Here is an 18946-nt window from a genome sequence, read left to right as displayed (position 1 = left end):
AGAATCTAAAAATATAAAAAAGTGATAGAATTGTAAGATTTTATGATACAATGATTTGGAACCAAAGAAAACGTGATTTTCTTGTTTTTGATTTTATAACACAAAATTAGAATACTGATTTAAATTTTATTTTCAAAAACATTCTACGTCCCACTACTTTTAAGTTTTTAAAGTGATAAAATTAGATTTTGATACTCTACCAATCACATCCTAAACTCCATATTGAATTAGGGATAAAAGTATATCAACTAATTATGTTGTTGGACACTAATAGTGCCACCTAGCAATTCTCGGTGGACGAGGGACACCTTCTCAATTCTGATTGGTCAATTCTTGTTGCCATGAGCTTAATATCAAAGAAAAAGACCGAGGAAGAATATTTAGGGTTACTTTGCCTTTGTCCCCTCCTCCGATCAATTATTAAAAAACCTTATCCAAACAACCCTTTCTTGCCCCCTACCCTATAATCCCTTTTAATTTCTCTTTTTTTTTCTTTTTTTTTTTCTCTCTCTCCATTTATTGTCGTGTAGTCTCTACAATCACATAAATTTGGTGCACCCATTTCCATTCAAAATTTAATAAACAACACAACTCATCAAAACGTCAAATCTATTAGCTCGCGAAAACTACTACCGGTATACACAAAACGCTTCCGCCACGTCATCGCAATCACAATTTATATTTATATTTATATTATCCTATCCGGATAAATATTTGATTTATACGTACAATTAATTGACATTATATAAATTTCTCCGTCTCTTACAACCGCTCGATCGTCTGACCCTACAGTTTTTGGACAAATCAACGGTCACGATTCGATAAGTTACGACTCGTTTACATCATTCTTCTTCGCAATCACTACTGTACGCCGCTATGTACACAATGTGCATTTTCCGCGTTACATCTTTTTCTTAATTTGGATTTTTTAAAATAAATTAATTAAAAAAATAAAATAAATATTAATCTAATCTATTTTTTTAATATTAAAAAAAATATTATTGCGATTCGCATACTTATCATCTTATTCGGACAAAAGAACTGCCGTTGACGTGGCCGTCGGACACGACGTTATCGAAACCAACCCACCGGCATTTCACGACGGAAGTGGGTGCCGGGGAAGCCACCGGCGGAGACGTTATCTCCGGTGCTGGATTTACAGTCCGGCGGTACGGACCGAACCATTTGTTCTGCATGTACCGGTTCTTTCTCCATGGTGGTATTGAAAGCTCTGTGCTTTTCAACGATCTCTTGGCCGCCTCGCACATTGTTCTGACGATCCGCTTCAGCTCATCTCCTTTGCCGATGAATACTCTCGGAAGAGACTGTAACAGCCTCGAGTATTGAGCCGACGGCCGCGCGATCTCGAACTCGGCAGCGAAGTCGAGATCGATTAAGTAGCGGCGGGGTTCCCCGGCTGCTGTTCCTGACCAGGAGCTAGGTTTAAGCACGGCGTCGATGAACTCGTAGCTTCCGCCGGTGATTCCGCCGGAGGATTCCCATTTGGTCTTGCAGATCGCGGCATTGTGTCCCAAATCGCGTAATAACGACATGACGTTTCGCCTGAACATAGGCTTGTTAGATCTCATGCGCGAGAAAGCTTCAACACCTTGGGAAACATGAGCCTGAAGAAGCTTCCTGTACGAATCAGCATTGCTAGCTGCCGTGGACCTGAGAATGCACTCGGTCGCATCGACTCGATCGGATACCGATTCGACCTGCTCCGAGTCGGAATCGTAGTATTCAAAACCAGACGACCGGGTCTCGGACTCGTCATCCTCAAGAAAACAGTGAATGAGTACGGACAAACACGGAGAATCATCGGCGGAGTGCTCGCTCCCGCTGCTGGAATAGCCGTGGTCGGAGCCAGGATCTCTCCCGACGAGGCGATCCCTAACTCGCGCGTCGAGCGGGTCACTGAGTCGTTTTGTACGTACGAATCCAGCCATTTTTGAAAAACCTGAATAATTTGGTTATATATATATATAGCTTGGTTGTTTTCGGAAACGCTTGATCGTATTTATAATATTCGAAGTGGGTTTTTGGGTGCTTAAAAAAGTTTGAGACGAAAAAGCTTAGGAAATTAGGAATGTTGTTAGAGCTTAGAAGGCTTATAAAGGAATTTGTTTGAGAATATTCGTTAGAACTAGAAATGACTTTTATTTTTATTTTTGTTATTTAAAATTACTATTTCGTAATTGGTTATGAGAAAAGTTGACAAATAGAAGACTCTGGGATATGCGAGGTAAGATCCGACTAGGCTTGTTGCCACGTAGCGGCATATCCCAAGTCAGTAACAGAGTTTATTCGGACCGCCATGGGCTTGTGACGTGGCACCCTGGAAGCCTTAGTGGGCCTACACTTGCCACGATGTGGCACGTGGTTGGAGTGGGCCCTTTCATGGGCCCTTGGGCTGTGAGGGTGGGGTTGGTGCTGTCTCTTGGTGGATGGGAAGGGTAGTGGTGGTGACTCATGACCCGTGTGAGAGTGGACTTGTTTTAATATTTCAATTGGATTTAACTAAGAAATTTTCGTCCAAAAAAAAAAAATTGTCATCATCGTTATCATGAGAGTCGAATTAGATAAGGTAGATAGGGTTTGCTTTTTTGGGTTTTTAAGACAAGATCAAATGGTTTAAAAGGAAAAAAAATATATAATATATTTGAGATAATGGGGTAATATTCCAAGATTTCAACCTTTATTCCTTGTGTCTAGAAAAATAACATATTCTCTTAAGTTTTGGTAGTAGAAACATACATATTTTTTAAGTACATTTCACTATCTTAGAACGTGTAACTTATATCTTATAATAACGTGGTACTTACTCTACTCCTTTGAGATTTGGAACTACCCACGTAAAAAAAGGGAGTTTATTTTATATAGAAAAATTATATTAAAAAAAAAAAACAAAAAAAAAAGAGAAGCTTGTCCATCTAATGATCGGCAAAGCAAAGTTTGGAAAAAGGTTTTTCTTGTTCATACGTGCAAATTTTGATCACCCAAATTAGGGTTTTTTTTTTCATTATGAAAGATGGCATAGAGAAGAAGCTAATATAGTTTGGGGTCAAAATTTTGAGCAAATTGTATATACATATATATATATTCTAGGGTTGGTAGAAGGGTCGTCTTTTGGGGCATTAGAAGGGTGAGAGACAAATTCTTTGATATCTCAAATTGAACCATTTTTTATTTATAGAAAATCTTATTCGGCCATATATTGACTAGTTTGGTCATTTTATGGACTTAGGGTTGCCTTTTAATATTTTGTTGGGAAGAGACAATAGGTAGGTTCACTATTGAATACATGCACATAGTCTTTGGAAATATACGCACACTGTTTTAAAATAATCAAATCCAAATTATCTCAAATTTTTCCTTAAAATTTGATCAAAAATATATTTTTGAATTGTTGGAAAAAATTGAGTGAATGAAAAATCGATGCCTAAAATGGTAATGATTCAGCGGCTGAATATTGTGTGATTTATTCTGATTGATTTTGGCAAGTCACTTTGGTTAAAATTGAGATATCATAATATTGTGTGATTAATTCTGATTGACTGTCAGAAATTCACTTTAGGTAACAACTCATATTACCAGAATAAGTATGATTAATTCTGATTGATTATAAAAAAATTCATTTTGGGTAACTATTGTTATTACCAGAATAAGTGTTATTAATTCTGATTGATTTTCGGAAATTAAGATTCTAGATTTGTTGGATATTTGACATTAATGCAATTGATTCTCACACATTTTCAACTTTCCATGAAATCTATAAAAGGAGGCTTCTCCTTTCATTCTAGGACACACAGATATATATAGAGTATAACACACTTAGAGGGTGTTTGACACCTTAACTAAAAAACAGTTTTTTGTTTTTAAAAGCTAAAAGCTATTTTTTGAAAATAAATTGGGGTGTTTGGCGTTGTTTTCAGAAAACAACTTTTAAAAACAAAGTTACAAAAAACAGAAAATTTTGAGAACAACAAAAGTTGTTTTCTGTTGTTCTCAAAAAAAATTTGTCAATATTTTTTTTTCTCACATAATTTTCTCTCTTATTAATTTCTCTCTCTTCGGTTTCTCTCACATCACTTAATATATCATCATTTTCTCTCTCATCATTTTTTCTCTCTCGTCATTTCCTCTCTCATCACTTTCTCTCTACTCACTTCTCTCTCTTCCCTTTCTTTCTCATCACATTCTCTCTCATTTTTTCTTGGATCAATTTCTCTCTTCTCAATTTCTATCAAATTTTCTCTCATTACTTTCTCACTTCTTATTTTTCATCATTATTTTTAAAAATTATTTTATCTCATTATTCATTACAAACTTTTAAAATACTTTTGTCTTTGTAAATATAATTGTTAATATTTTATTTAAGATTTAAAAAAAATAAAACTAAAAAATTGTATTTTAGAAAACATTAAACAAACACCTCTTGTTTTTTGAAAACTACAAAAACAGTTTTCTGTTTTCATTTCTGAGAACACAACTTTGAAAACAAAAAACAGAAAACAATGACAAACAGGCCCTTAGTCTCTTTCTCTCTTCAGTGTGTTTTTCTTACCTCGATTTTGATTTATTCTTTATACTATTTTATTTTATTTCTATTCTTTAATAAAATATATTAATATATTTTTTTTTTTTTTTTGTTCATCTTTTCTCTATTATTTCTAACAAAATTTCCCAACTCGACATAATGTACACATTTATGTTTAAGATTCTATATCCAAGGACAAGACACAATTGGCATTGATTAATAATAAGTATATTAATTACAAAGCACATGTATGTAGATGTTGTGTGCACTCAAATTCAATTAATATGCCAACCCTACTCAACTCATACCAAATGGAAATAATTACTCATTAACAAATTTAGACCTACACATTCCTTTACACAATATGTGTTAGGTTTGCTTTGCATACAATATAGTTTTTTTTCTGATTTTAATTTTAATTATTTTTGATACAATGGTTTGGTATTGCCTAAGGGTTAAATCATTGTCGAAATGATGTCGACATCTTCGGCACACATATAAATATATAACAGATGGCTCCCACTGTGGGGCCATTAAAATTACTCTTCTTACTTTGAACAATTTTTTTTTAAAAAAAAAAAGAAAAGAAAAAATACAAGTAATGTTTGAATGGGAAACGTTGAACCTAGTGATAATAGTGTGGTGACAAAATTGCCATCATTATTAGAGCTGTTCTCAAAAGAATTTCCAAAATTTTATCCAAATCATTATTATAGCATAGTCGGTGTCATATATATATATATATATATATACAGGATAATTATTGTTGTGGGGGCTTTCTTCTAAGTTCAACAGATAGATTGGGTTTTCAGTATTCTCGATCCGTGAATAGTTTTTTTATGTATATTTTCTTATGACCATGTATACAGTACTGAAAACTAGATTCAAGCATTTTACTTTCTACGCATATAAAAAAAATTAGTCACGCGTGCAACATGTTGAACTTAGTTTTCGGTATTGTAAATTATTCAGAATTTTCTGAAAATTTATAGGATACTATAAATAGCTACAATATGCACAATCATAAAAAAAATCGCACAAAAAACTGCTCACAAATCAAGAATACTGAGAGCCCCACTGTTAGACTTAAAGTGAAGCTATAGTTGAATTCTCCATTTTTTTATATATATATATATATATATATATAGATATACATAGATATATAGACTTAGATATATCAGTATCATCACAGGTGTTACGATATGCATGAGTATGAGCATCAGAAACTATTTTGCACTCATATTATATATATATATAATATCATTTGAATTTAATGATATCTAGAAAATAATGTCACTATATAATATTTGTTTATAATCACAATCACATATAGTATAAAGCTATAAGCTATGAACATGATCTAAACATTTTGAAAAAGAAAAAAAAAAAAAAGAGGTATACATAACTTCTTTTAGTCTACCAATGATTCTTTCCTAATTTTTATTATTTTATTATCATAAGATGATCCCAAAATCTAAATGTAATATTAAATTTGACACAAAAATTATCAAATATTATATTTAGTGTAGCATTTATTATTGTGTTCTAATACATTATAGCATTCTAATATATAAATTAATATAAAAAAAATAAGAGGTGATTATTATTTTATTATTATTGATCATCAATATCTGATGAGAAATTCAAGAAAATAGTCAGAAAAAGAATATCATATATGAGAAAAAACAATGTGGAACATCTATGATTTGAGTAAAGGTATATAATATAAGTTAATCCCAAGAACTAAAACACTTGCCCAACCTAATCTAATTTATTAGGTTCCTGTGATATTTTTGGTACAAATTAATTGTGACAAAAATTAGTTATCTTGTTCTAAGTTTGAGAAAAATAATAATAATATTTTATCAACCAAACATAATATATAGCTTATCCAAATATCCAATCTGACTCAACAATCTTGTCCAATTCCCCAATGTATTGATTATGTGAGCCCTACCAAATATTTTTGTTTTTCTTTGGAGAAAATCCTAACAAACGTATGAGTCTTGTTAGAAATATGTTAGTATTTTTTTTCTTTTTTGTGGCAAAATATGTATAAGTATTGTAAATATTATATTTGATTATTTTTAATACACTTGAATTTAATAGAATTTTTCACAGTAAAATTTTGTATACAAATGTCTGTTAAAACATGATGTTAAAGATAAGAATTTTATTTAAAGATTAATACATTATTATTTTTAATATTTTTTCCAATTAATTAATATCACTATTGAAGCTAATACACTTAAAACATATTCTAATAAAATTTATTGTGTCAAGTTATATATAATTGATCTTCCATAGATAGTGCTAGTTTTATCAATAAATGGTCAACACCATTTAGCAAGTCAAGGAAGAAAATATCATAAAAGTTATTCCAAGTAAGAATAATATTACTAATAAAATTGCCTAAGTATAAGAACGAGCCAAGCTTCTATTTTGAAGAGTTTTTATGAAATGGAAACTTCAATAAATTGACCCCATTACTCCCATATTATATACTAATTCCATATACTAAAGATCCGCTCCGACCCGACCCAACTTGTCAAGGCATTTGATGCGGATCGGGTCAGACCCACCCCGGATGTGATGGAGCGAATCAGACCCGACCTGGTAAGGTTTTTTTTTTTTTTTTTCTTTAATAAAAGATAGACTATTTTTTTTAAATATGTTACAATGTAAAATAAATGGTAAAAAAATCTCTCATGCTAGATATAAATGAGCTGCCTAAATTTTTTTATAAATGGTCTTGCATACTAAAATTAAAAAAAAATTGATAAACTTCAAAGCAAAACATCAATTTTCTCCTCTATCTCTCTTAAATATACTTTATCTTATTTATATATATATATTTGGATCATGGATCACCCTAAATAGTGGTATTAATTAGTTTTTAAAAAAAATCTTTATTACAAAAAAAAAAAACAACAACAACAATAACCGGGTCAGGTCGTGATCCGTCCTGCTTCAATTGCTAGTGAGTCGGGTCGGATCTCGACCCGCCCCGTTATTGCCCTAGCTATATTCGGGGATCAGGGGTGCCCTGTCAGGTCAGGGCTCCGACCTGCCCTGATCCGCCGGGTTTTTTTTGCCATCCCTACCATGTACCATGATTATTGTTTCTCAAGAAAATAACCTTTTGAGACTAAAATGCACGTTATGACAAAACTTCTTCTTCCTCTAACTTCTCCATCTCATCTCACCAAAGCATATATTCGGTTTTAATTTTTTTATCCTATTATTATTGTATTTAGTTAGGTGAAAGATAGAGAAAATAAATTTATAATACTTTGTGGTTATGTGATTGAGATTTGATGTTTGAATGTTTAATTTAATTGATTGTGAAGTGATTGATAATAAGTAAGTTGTTATTAGTATATTTAAATTATGGGTGTGTTATGTAATAGTTTTTGTATGTGTTTTTTTAACTATTTTGGGCTGAAAAACTTGCCAAAAAATATTAATTTTTGGGTTGAAATGCTGAACTTTCGTGTAAACTGTGATTTAGGTTTTTTTTTTTAAAAAAAAAACTAATTTCTAACCTTTGACATTTTCCTAATCTTTTTATCATAACCTTTTTTTCTAACCCTTGTCTAGTCCATTTCTACTGCCTTTCCTTGACCTTTTTCTAACCCAAGTATAACCATTTTCTAACCTTTTCAATATGCAAAACACAGGAGAAAATTGTGATTAGTTAAATTAAAACTAGGCAGAAGAATTAAAAAAAATGTTAAAACTTAGTAAGTAAAAAGTTCGAATGAAACAAAAAAAAAACCTAAATCCTATATATTTATGGGATGGTTTTATTTTTTGAATTGTAATATATTACCTAATTTTGAGGAATAATTATTAGAGATTTTTGTAATAGTTGAGAGCATGACAAAAGTTGGAACTTAATTAACTAAGACCTAAAGCCTATCAATCGAAGCCCAATCACAGGTACCACACTTAACAAACTCTCAACTTTAACTCACCAAACCTATTTATTTTAAAGATGGTGGGCTTTTAGGGGTGTGTGATTTGTGTTCAAAAATATCAATTTAATAGTTTTAAATAAATTAAGTTTTAATTAATATTTTTATGAACTTATTGTAATATATTTTATAATTGAAAATATTAATTTTAATTTAATTTGTGTTTAATTTTCAAGAAATAAATTGCATTTGAACACTAACAAAAAGAAAGAAAAAGAAATAAGTAAAGCTGAAAAAAGAAGTGAAAAAGTGGTATTTTTGAAATCAAAAGGCTCAATTCAAAACCCAGGCCTACTACCTTCTCCCTCTCCCAGCGTGCCACGTGGTGTCCCTTTTTCCCCAACCATTTGCGCTTGCCACCTGACGTTTGCCAACCGCCTGCAGCAGTTGTGTGTGTGCCTCAATCTACGTGCAGCAACTCATCCTCCAGCAGCCAGCTCCGGCCCAAACCTTCTCCAACAGCCCGAGACCTGGCCCAATCCAAAGGCCCAACTTGCCTCAGTCCAGCTCCTGCCCTTCTCCTCTCCTAGCCAACCGCGCCACATGGCGCACTCCCACTGGCAGCAGTTGGGTCAAAGTTTCAGCCTGCCACCAACTCACTCTCTTATGCACTTTGGACCTTGGACCTTCCTTTTTAAGCTTTAAATCTCATATTTTGTGGTGTTTTAGAAAAATGACAAAATGACAATTCACCAAAATAGTTAGGTTAATATTAATAATAAGATTTTATTTTTCAAAATGATATTTTATTATTAATATTTCAAATTTATTTTGTAAACATCGTTTGTTGTTTAATTTCTTTTTAGTCATTTTCTCCCCTTATAAATAGGGACTCTTCTTTCACATTTAGTATATAATTTGGAGAGTAAAGAAACTATAGCAAAATTTCTACTCACTTTCTTTTTAGAATTTTGTAAGAATCATGAGCATAATGACTTAATTTTCCTAGGAAGATTAGGGATTATCCCATATGCTAGTGAAGTTATTTTATCACTTTGATTTACTATGTTCTTAATATAATACATTTGAGTTGTTTATGTTCTTTCATCCTCATCTTTATTTTTGTTATCTTTATTTTCTTGTGCTAATAGTATATAGGATTAGTCATGCTCTTTCTATGTGCTTCTAATTAGTAAAAATAATATTAATACATAATTTTATGTCCAATCTTCTATTGCATTATTGCCTTTGGGTATTTTGTCATTTTTAGATTTTTCATAAGATTAACATTGTGCTCCTAAAGTAAAGAACTTTATAACTCAAATGAACTTTTGTTAGAAAATAATATAGACTTTATTAAAGTTAGATTTTTCAAGTAAATGTTGGGATGTGAACTATTTACTTGTGTATTTTTGTAAATCAAGTAACTAAGTAACCAAACAAGCATATGTATGATTCTTAAAACCTTTCTATTTCTCAAACTCTTGATTACACCTTACTTTTATTTCACTTGTCTCATTTTATCATTTCATCAAAAAGACAACAACAAAATCTCAAATCTCTTTTCATTTCCACTTTTATTTATTTCATATTACTAACTTTTTGTGTTCTTTCTACTAATCTTTTGGTTTTAGGTTACCTCCTTGTGAATCGACCACCCAATTTTACTATAACTACCGCTTAGTGGTTGTCACATTATGGGCGTTAAACAGTGTGCAGAATATATCCAATTCAATTACAATCGACCGCCAAAAATTAGATATCCAATTACTATTAGATCGGATCGGATGTAATATTAAAAATCCAAATTGGATTGTTGGTTGTTGGATGGGGTCCAACATCCAATAAAAAACGACCGAACCGATCTAATAATCATCCAATTACATATATGGTTCTAATTTAGATAAATTTGTGTTGTATGCTTCTAAATTATTAGAACTAAATAGTGTTCTCATTTGGATGAGTAATTTGTGTATTTTATAATTAAAATATACATAAAAACTAGAGTTAAAAAAACTCTAAATGATTGAATGGATCCAATCCAATCCAATAAATAACCAGGAGATGTATCCAATAGATGAAACTGATCCAATCCAATTATCCATTGGATCGGATCGGTTGACTCAATTCAATTGGATTTGATCGGTTATAAAAATCCAACATCCAATAGATAATTAGTGTATATATATTAATGACCTCATATTTAACTATTAAATTTCTATATAAATAAACCCATTTCATTAAAATTGATATTTCTGCAATATCAACTCACTTGATACATTGTAGATTTAATCTACATTGCCTATTCTCTTATAAGTTATATATATATATATATATGTATATATATAAATACTTACACACACACAAAACAAACTTATTCATCCATTAGATAATATTTTAACTGTTTATGTATAGCTGTTGAAAGCAAAGAGAACATTTTGAGAACAATCTGAGGCAGTCTTCACAAGAACCGGTCAAGTCATAATTTGTGTGTCCCTATTATAAGAAACAAATCTTCTTAATTTGATTAATTACTCCTTAATTAGTACCAGCAATCATTTCGAGCACATAACAAACCATATACATACAACAATTATTCAAGGAGAAACAGTTTCTTTCTGCTAGTGAAAACTTAAATGATCAGTACAAATGGAGTAGCAGCAGAGAAAAAAGCTTCGACCAGAACACAAAAAGTTTTTAGGTAAATCTTACAACTAAAAGAAAAAAGAGCATATAACTAATTAAACATTATCTGGGTTGGATTTATTTTCTCACTTTCCAGGGACAAAGTTTGTGGCATAGGCCCAAGCATTGTTGGTTACTGGGTCAGCAAGATGGTCAACGAGGTTCTCAATTGGACCCTTGCCAGTAACAATGGCCTGAACAAAGAACCCAAACATGGAGAACATAGCCAACCTTCCATTCTTGAGCTCCTTCACCTTCAGCTCAGCAAATGCATCTGGGTCATCAGCCAGGCCCAGTGGGTCAAAGGCTCCACCAGGGTAGACTGGGTCCAAGCCCTCTCCAAGTGGGCCACCGCCAACTCTGTAGCCCTCCACAAAGCCCATTAGGACAACCTGGGTAGCCCAGATGGCTAGGATGCTCTGAGCATGGACAAGGTTTGGGTTGCCGAGGTAGTCGAGCCCACCCTCTGAGAAGATCTGTGAGCCGGCCTTGAACCATACTGCCTCGCCGAACTTGACACCATTCTTGGACAGAAGCTCAGGGAAGACACATCCAAGTGCCCCAAGCATGGCCCATCTACTGTGGATGACCTCAAGCTCACGGTTTCTGGCGAAAGTCTCCGGGTCAGCTGATAATCCAGCTGTGTCCCATCCATAGTCACCTGGGAATTCACCATTCAGGTATGATGGGATTTGTTCTGAGAATGGTCCCAAGTACTTGGGACGATCTGGGCCATACCTGTTAAAGGGTATATATATAAATATATATATGTTGTATTAGAATGAAACTACTATATATATATATATATGTAATACAACATACCAGATGCTCTGGGGAGCACTTTTAACAGTACGCCTCATAGTGGCACGGCCACCACTGCTGGCGCCGACCTTCCTGACGAGCTCGTTGGACTGCTTGAGAGCGGTCTGGCCGGCGAAGGCCGACTGTTGAATAGCAGAGGTGGCCATTGTAGCCGTGTATGTGAAGCTTAGTGACTCTCTGTAAGCTCTGTTTGTGTTGTGTTGTTTTGATGTGTTGGTTGGGCTCTGTGCTGAGTTTGCAATCGAACGTTATAACAGGAACGAGAAGATGTTGTGGATAAGGAAATCTACACGTCACCAACATCCTATTGGCTCTCCTGAACTAATGTGGATTTCCATGCAGATTTTCTGAGAGGTTGTTGGCTTGACACGTGGCAATGTGGGATCTGAATGGATGCTGACCACAGAACACAAGTTTTAGGAATTTTTTTGGGAGCAGACAGAGAGAGGCTCTTGGGTGGTTGCCCAATGCCAATGGTATTGCTTACGTGTCTTATATGTATATATATGTATATGGATTATGAAGAAAGAAATCTCATCTGGGTAACGATTTCCCTTGTTGGGCCACTGCCTGCTTATTCTGTGATTAAGTTCATTCATTCATTAATTAACATATTTTGTAATCTATTGTCTTAATATCTTATTTATGTATTTGTTTTTAGCAGTGCTGTAAATTTGGGCCGACCCAGCCCGATACGGCCTATATTTTCGTGGCTATAAATAATTCGGGTCGGGCTTGGACTATCCCATATTTGAAAGAGTAAACCCAAGACAACCCATTGGCACGACTTATGTCGTGCCTTGCTTTGTACTGTATTGGGCCAGCCCACTTTATTATTGCCAAAAAATGTGAGGACGAGGATTTGAAGTCTCACCTCCTCTTTAATAATCAATAGACTTACTACTAATTCAAATACATTTCTTTGTTTGAATTATAGTTTGAGATATTTGTGAAAATTGTGACTTCTTTCTTCAACTAATCAAAAGATTAGCAAAATGAAAGCTCACAGTAATCTGGTGTTTTCAGTTGCATCTACGTTGATTGTAATATCCAACATTTTCATTATACATTTTTATTATAAATCAGAGTTTTAATACATAAAATGTACAAGTTTACAAATTTAAGAAATAGAAATGGAAAAATAGTGTTTAAAATATCATGTTATGTTTTTAATGAGATTAAAGAGAGAGAAACTTGAGTAGTCAAGTATTGGACCCAAATGTCATATAATTTTAATTGAGGATTTTTATAAAATTAAGAAAGTTTTGCTAAAGGGCTTATTTGAAAAGAATTTTAGTATTTTGGGTCCAAGTGTAATTTTAAAAAATAAATAAAAAGAAAAGAAAAGGCTTCAGCCTTTCTTTTTACCCGAGCCCCTCTCTCGCTCCCTCTCTCTCCCTCTCTCTCTCTCTCTCTCTCCCTCTCTCTCTCTGCGTGCTACTGTTGCTGACGACGCAGGAGTACTTTCCGGCCACCACTTTTAGCCACGCGCTAGACCGTTGGATTCAGAGGCCTCCGAACTATCGTCCCACGCGGGAATCTAGAGCTTACTCGCCGATTAAACGCCTCAACCATTCGATTTAAGTTCGGCCACCCTGCGACTTCAAAGTTGCGATTCGGCCACCTCGGACATCCGTTTGCCGATCCGTCACCACCATCGTGCTCCTCGTGTTGTGGGCTTCAAAACCCAATAACTTGTTCCTACATCTACCATAGTTGGGTGGTGGGCCCACCACAAGCCACCGCGATCCACCGTAGACCGACGGTCGAAACTTAGTGTTCGAGGTTCCGAAGTACGTTTTGAGTTTCAGAAAATCATCGTTTGACTTGTTGTGGAACCCGATCATTGTGGTATAATTTCTTTGACCAATATATTGTGATTTAATTGTGATTGATTAGAGTAATTGTTATTATGTGTATTTATAGTATATAATTATATATTATTGATATATGGAATATTTTTCTGTAATTATACTGGCTGTCTGGGATTATATATATTTCTGATACAGGTTTGATTTTGGGTTTGTCCATTTTATAGCCGTTGTGCTGTCCAATTTTCTAGAAAATATTAGATATTAAATAAATTGTAAAAATACATATTTAATTGATTTTCTATTAATATGGAAATTATTATGATTAAGTAATTTTAATTATTATTGTTATTATTTTGTTAAGTAAATCAAGAATATAGTTTCATATATATATATGAAAAGTGTGATTTATAGTAAACCTATTATTTAACAATTATTTTTATATATTAATATTTTGTTAATATTTGAATATTTAAAATAATATCAAATATTAGTTTCTTACAGTTATTGATATTTGTAAGACCAGTGAATTTTGAAAAAAGTATATTTATTATATCACTGAATTGATGTTATGACTAATTAATAATAATATAAATATTTATAATTATATTATTATCACAATATCGATTATTACAATTTTATGTTAAATATATAATTTCTTTTATAAAATGACTATTTGAATATATACATTCTTGTACGTATTGCTATTTAAGTATTTTGTTATTAATATTGAAATAAGTTTATTTATAGACGATAATTATTATTGTTGTTGTGATTATTATTATTATTATTATTATTATTATCATAAGAGTACATTATCTTATGAGCAAGGTTTAAAGCATGGTTTTATATGAAGAGTTATTTGTATTACGTTGATAATAATAATTATTATCATTCATATAGTTTATGGTATTGTTAATATACACTATCAATAGTGTATATTTACGATTTTGATAGAATTTAATAAATGATGTGCCTTGAATAGGATTTGTATGGATTTGATTGATTGACTCTTGCTGAGCAATTTTAAAATAAGCTAAGGACCTAAGGTAAGTAAATCTCACATTTTGTGCTTAAGTGTAAGATGCATGACTACATTGATTGTGTACATCTGATGAGTTAAGTATAGTATGATGATGATGCATATGATAAGTATGTGAAGAATGGTTATATGAATATCATGATAGTGTTGTGTGATATGAATTTCATGAATTTCGTGATATGTGAAAGATGTCTTACTTGGTTAAAATTGATATGAATTATGTGCAAGTATGTGTTCTTATGTTGACGAATATGTGGATTACTGTTATGTTCATGATTTTGTTATATGTTATGATATATGAAGTGTTTAAGTTTTTAAGCTGGAAACCTTAGACCTGAGCCATAGCTCTACATTAAGGTATAACAACGCCACCAACCCAAAGCTTCATGTATTATGACTAAAGATGTTTTGAGTTATATGAGATGTGATACAATGCCTTGATTGAATACCATCAACATGAATCATGAACATGAACATTGGCATTTCAGCATCAGCATGTATACATGGCATGTACAGTTATGTGATACATTATTATGTGATATAAGACCATGCATATGAATATGAGAAAAGTTATGAAATGCCTTGAAAAGTCTTATGTAAAAGTGAACATTTTAATGACACAAGGCTTAAGCAAAGTGATGATAAAATGTTAAAAAAGGGTGCCACTGTTTTGATGAAGCAATCAAGTAAGTTCAGTAAAGAAGACGGAAGTCTATAAGACTTATAGTGGCTGCCCACTAGTGTGGGCTAAGTCAGAGTTGACCATTCAGATATGTTTGCCATGTTTCCGTCTTTCTCCTCCATATGTGTAATAAGTATGGCAACTATGGCAACGATGAAATGAGTGTTATGATAAGCCTAGCTGTGATGATGGCTAGCCGGAGGAGAACCCATGAGATTCTATATGATATGTGTAACAAGCCCTGCAGGCATTGGCCGAATCAAACAGTGTGCACAAGTGATATTGGGCCCATAAAAATGTGAAACTAAAAGAAAGAGCATAAAAGTAAAGTTTGAAAGTGCATGAGCAATAAATGAAATGCATAAGTATATAAGTCAGCATATTAGTATATGTGCATTACAAACTCACGACATTCATGTGTATGTGTATGCATAAGATTTGCTTACTGAGCGTTAGCTCATTATGTTATTTTCCAACATTTTTCTAGGTGTGGCTTTAGGTGTTGAGCAACTTGTGGAGCATGGACTCAGTAGCAATGCAATAATGGTTTAGAGTTTTCATATGGCTGCCTTAAATTTAAAGTATTCATACGTGTAATAATTTCTACTAATAAGTTTATATAAAAGTTTTAAATTTTTCTGTATTTCTTCGTATCATTTTATTTAATTCTTTTGGTCAAGTGCCTTACATACTCGTAAACCCTAGAATCACGAGTATGTGGCAGACGTACCCTACCTTAGGGACGTTACATTTTCTCTAGTTGCATCTGCGCGGACACCAGTAAGTTGTAACAGACTAACTAATTGTTGTTAGTTTCAATTTGTCTCTTTAGTTCTTGTATCTCGACCCTATATATAGTTTTAGGCCTGATCAACCTAAGTGTATTCAATTTCTGAGAGTTTTGGCTGAGAGCAAGAACTGTGTTGTAATACTCTAGTGAGAGAGTGTTTCAAGAGAAGTTGGATGAGTGTTGTTGTAATCTTGAGAGTTTGGAGGGTGTAATCTAGTTTCAGATATAGTGGATTTGACTTAGGCATTGCTGCCTAGCCTTGGATGTAGGATCAACCAAACTGGTTGTATCTGAACCAAGTATTCTTGGTGTTCTTTCTTTTGTGTTTTACTTTTGATTACTTTTGGGTTTGTTTAATTGTCTATTACTTGTTCTTCTTTGTTGCTATTCTTTGTGCACTGTATTGGCTGTGTTGTGCAAGTCCTAATCACCCCCAACAATATTTTTATATACTTTTCAACAATGCTTTAGACAAAATTATATCAAAAATAATTATAAAAATTTGAATGCCTACTAATAAATGCTGAAAATTTTAACTCACAAATCTTATAACAAATTAATATAATTATAAACATTGAGAAAAATAATAGACTTTTATTATCATTTTAATTTATATATAATTGACAAATAAAAAACTATTATCATTATTAATGTAAAAATATCAGGTTTTTTATTGTGTCGTACTATTTGGGCTAGTTTGTTCGTACTTTCGCGTCGTTTTTTTAGGCTTGTCGTGCCGTGGTGTGCTTAGGACCATATCGTGCCGTGCAAATTTTCAATTCGTATCATGCTTGGCCTAAGCCCATATTTTTTCGTATCGTGTCGTACTTGTGCCTCCCAGGCTCGTGCTGGTTTCGTGTCGAGCTAAAAAGATCGGCCCGTATTTACAGCTCTAGTTCAATTTAAGGAATAATTATGCTAAATTTTGTTGCATTTATAATGTAATTTTACATCATTTGTAAATAAATTATATAAAAATTATTGTATATTAATAATTAAATATAATAGTGCTAGCTCTCATGGAATGAGAATATGGGTTGGGTTGGTACTATTAACTACTAAAACGTGCCCCCAAATTTTGAATAGAATAGCACAATTTAATAGTGTTAATAGTTTTGGAGAAATTTTTAACAACACGCAAATTTTGGAAGACACTATTTGAAAATAATAATAATTTGAAAAAAAATATCATATTTATTATTTTTCATATATCTATTCAACTTAAGATATATATTAAAAAGATTAGTTACCATATTTTTTCATTACTTTTTCTTTTGCATTACTCTATCTCGTTATTCTTTTTACAAACTTTTTAAATATCTTTCTATTTCTAAGTGGATTTATTAATTTTTAATTTTAAAAAACTTAAAAGTTTGTTTTAAAAAAACATTAACCAAACACTTTTTGTTTTTTTAAAACAACAAAAATTATTTTCTATTCTCATTTCTAAAAATACAACATTAAAAACAAAAAACAATGCCATATTTTGTCATAACTAATTCTATTGACTTTAATCCTCACTTGGGACATTCTTATATGCCACATCATATTAAGTTAAAAATTAATTTATAATGAGTGAAGTTACAAGTGATTTTATAAATGTGTTAATATTCTAATATTTTCATATGTATTCAATATGAGACACTCATGTATATAACTATATATATTAAGAAAAAATATGATAAATAAAATGATTTAAAAAAATATGAGAGCTGATATTAACTTTTCTCTTTCATAATTCATATTAAAAAAAAGCTAAAACAAAAACAAAATTTTTTCTTTGGAAACCACACTTTTTTTTTTTTTAACTCCCATGTTTTTCAACATGTCTATATTCTAATAAAAAGTTGTAAAAATAACATATTTACTATTTATTTCTCTTTCAATTATCCACAATCTACTATCTTAATCTGATAAGGAGGCAGAAAGATTGGCCCAAAAGCAATTCACAGTTAGAATTATATGGCCTCCTTGGAGCAACTGAAGTTAGAAATTAAGGCCCAATGACTTCTCTTTTTAAAATTATCAACTATTTTTCATTAGTTACATTATTAGTTACTTCTATTAGTAAAGAAGATAAATTTACAAAAATACTTGAGACTTTAAAAAAATCCTAAAAATACAAAATTTGAACGAAATTATAAAAATACAAAGGGGCATAATTATAAATACGAAGTTTTTTTTTAAGTTAAATATACCAATTTGTAACAACACACTTTTTTGTAACAAAATTTTACAATTTAGAACTAAAGTTTACAAGTTTGTAACTATATGTTACAATTTTGTAAACAACATTTACAAACTATAGAAAATTGTAACAAGCAATAATAAAACTGTTTTACACTGTTATCCGTATTTTTTGTAAAATTATGTATTTTAAAAAAAAAATGAAATTTACAATGCTACATGCAATTTTTTTCTTTAAACAATTATTCTTCCTAAAAAATAGTCCATAATCACTAGTTTAAAAACTCAATTTTGACATGCAAGGGGTCCATTGTTAACAAAAATTGAAGAGTAATTGTATCAAGCAACTAATTGTTAATATGAAAAATATTATAGAGTTGGTTAATATGAAATTTTGTTGTTTTAGAAGTACACTTATTTTTCGAAACATTTCCCCTCAAAAAAAGAAAAAGAAAATAGAGCACATTATT

The 18946-nt window shown here is 31.9% G+C and overlaps 2 protein-coding genes across 3 annotated transcripts; both read right to left on the bottom strand.

Annotated features, from left to right (window-relative positions):
• Nucleotides 1-592: 592 nt before the first annotated feature.
• On the bottom strand, nucleotides 593-2090 carry LOC133782487 (uncharacterized). 2 transcript variants are annotated; one of them, XM_062221805.1, is made up of 2 exons: nucleotides 1017-2090; nucleotides 593-874 (listed from the first exon to the last, which is right to left on the bottom strand). In XM_062221805.1, exon 1 carries the CDS (start codon nucleotides 1947-1949, stop codon nucleotides 1020-1022), a length of 930 nt encoding a protein of 309 aa, XP_062077789.1. In that variant the 5' UTR covers nucleotides 1950-2090; the 3' UTR covers nucleotides 593-874; nucleotides 1017-1019. The 2 variants fall into 2 exon arrangements, with proteins under 2 accessions (XP_062077789.1, XP_062077794.1); XM_062221810.1 differs by having other exon boundaries at nucleotides 593-864.
• An 8866-nt stretch (nucleotides 2091-10956) lies between these two features.
• Nucleotides 10957-12203, bottom strand: LOC133782476 (chlorophyll a-b binding protein 151, chloroplastic). Its single transcript, XM_062221796.1, has 2 exons — nucleotides 11965-12203; nucleotides 10957-11880 (listed from the first exon to the last, which is right to left on the bottom strand). The coding sequence occupies exons 1-2, from the start codon at nucleotides 12108-12110 to the stop codon at nucleotides 11229-11231; spliced, it is 798 nt and encodes a 265-aa protein (XP_062077780.1). The 5' UTR covers nucleotides 12111-12203; the 3' UTR covers nucleotides 10957-11228.
• Between the last annotated feature and the right edge of the window lie 6743 nt (nucleotides 12204-18946).

This window comes from Humulus lupulus, chromosome 1 (assembly GCF_963169125.1).
Source record: "Humulus lupulus chromosome 1, drHumLupu1.1, whole genome shotgun sequence".
NCBI lineage: Eukaryota > Viridiplantae > Streptophyta > Magnoliopsida > Rosales > Cannabaceae > Humulus > Humulus lupulus.
The sequence above is the reverse complement of the archived record's forward strand: the minus strand, read 5'-3'. Positions and strand labels throughout refer to the sequence as shown.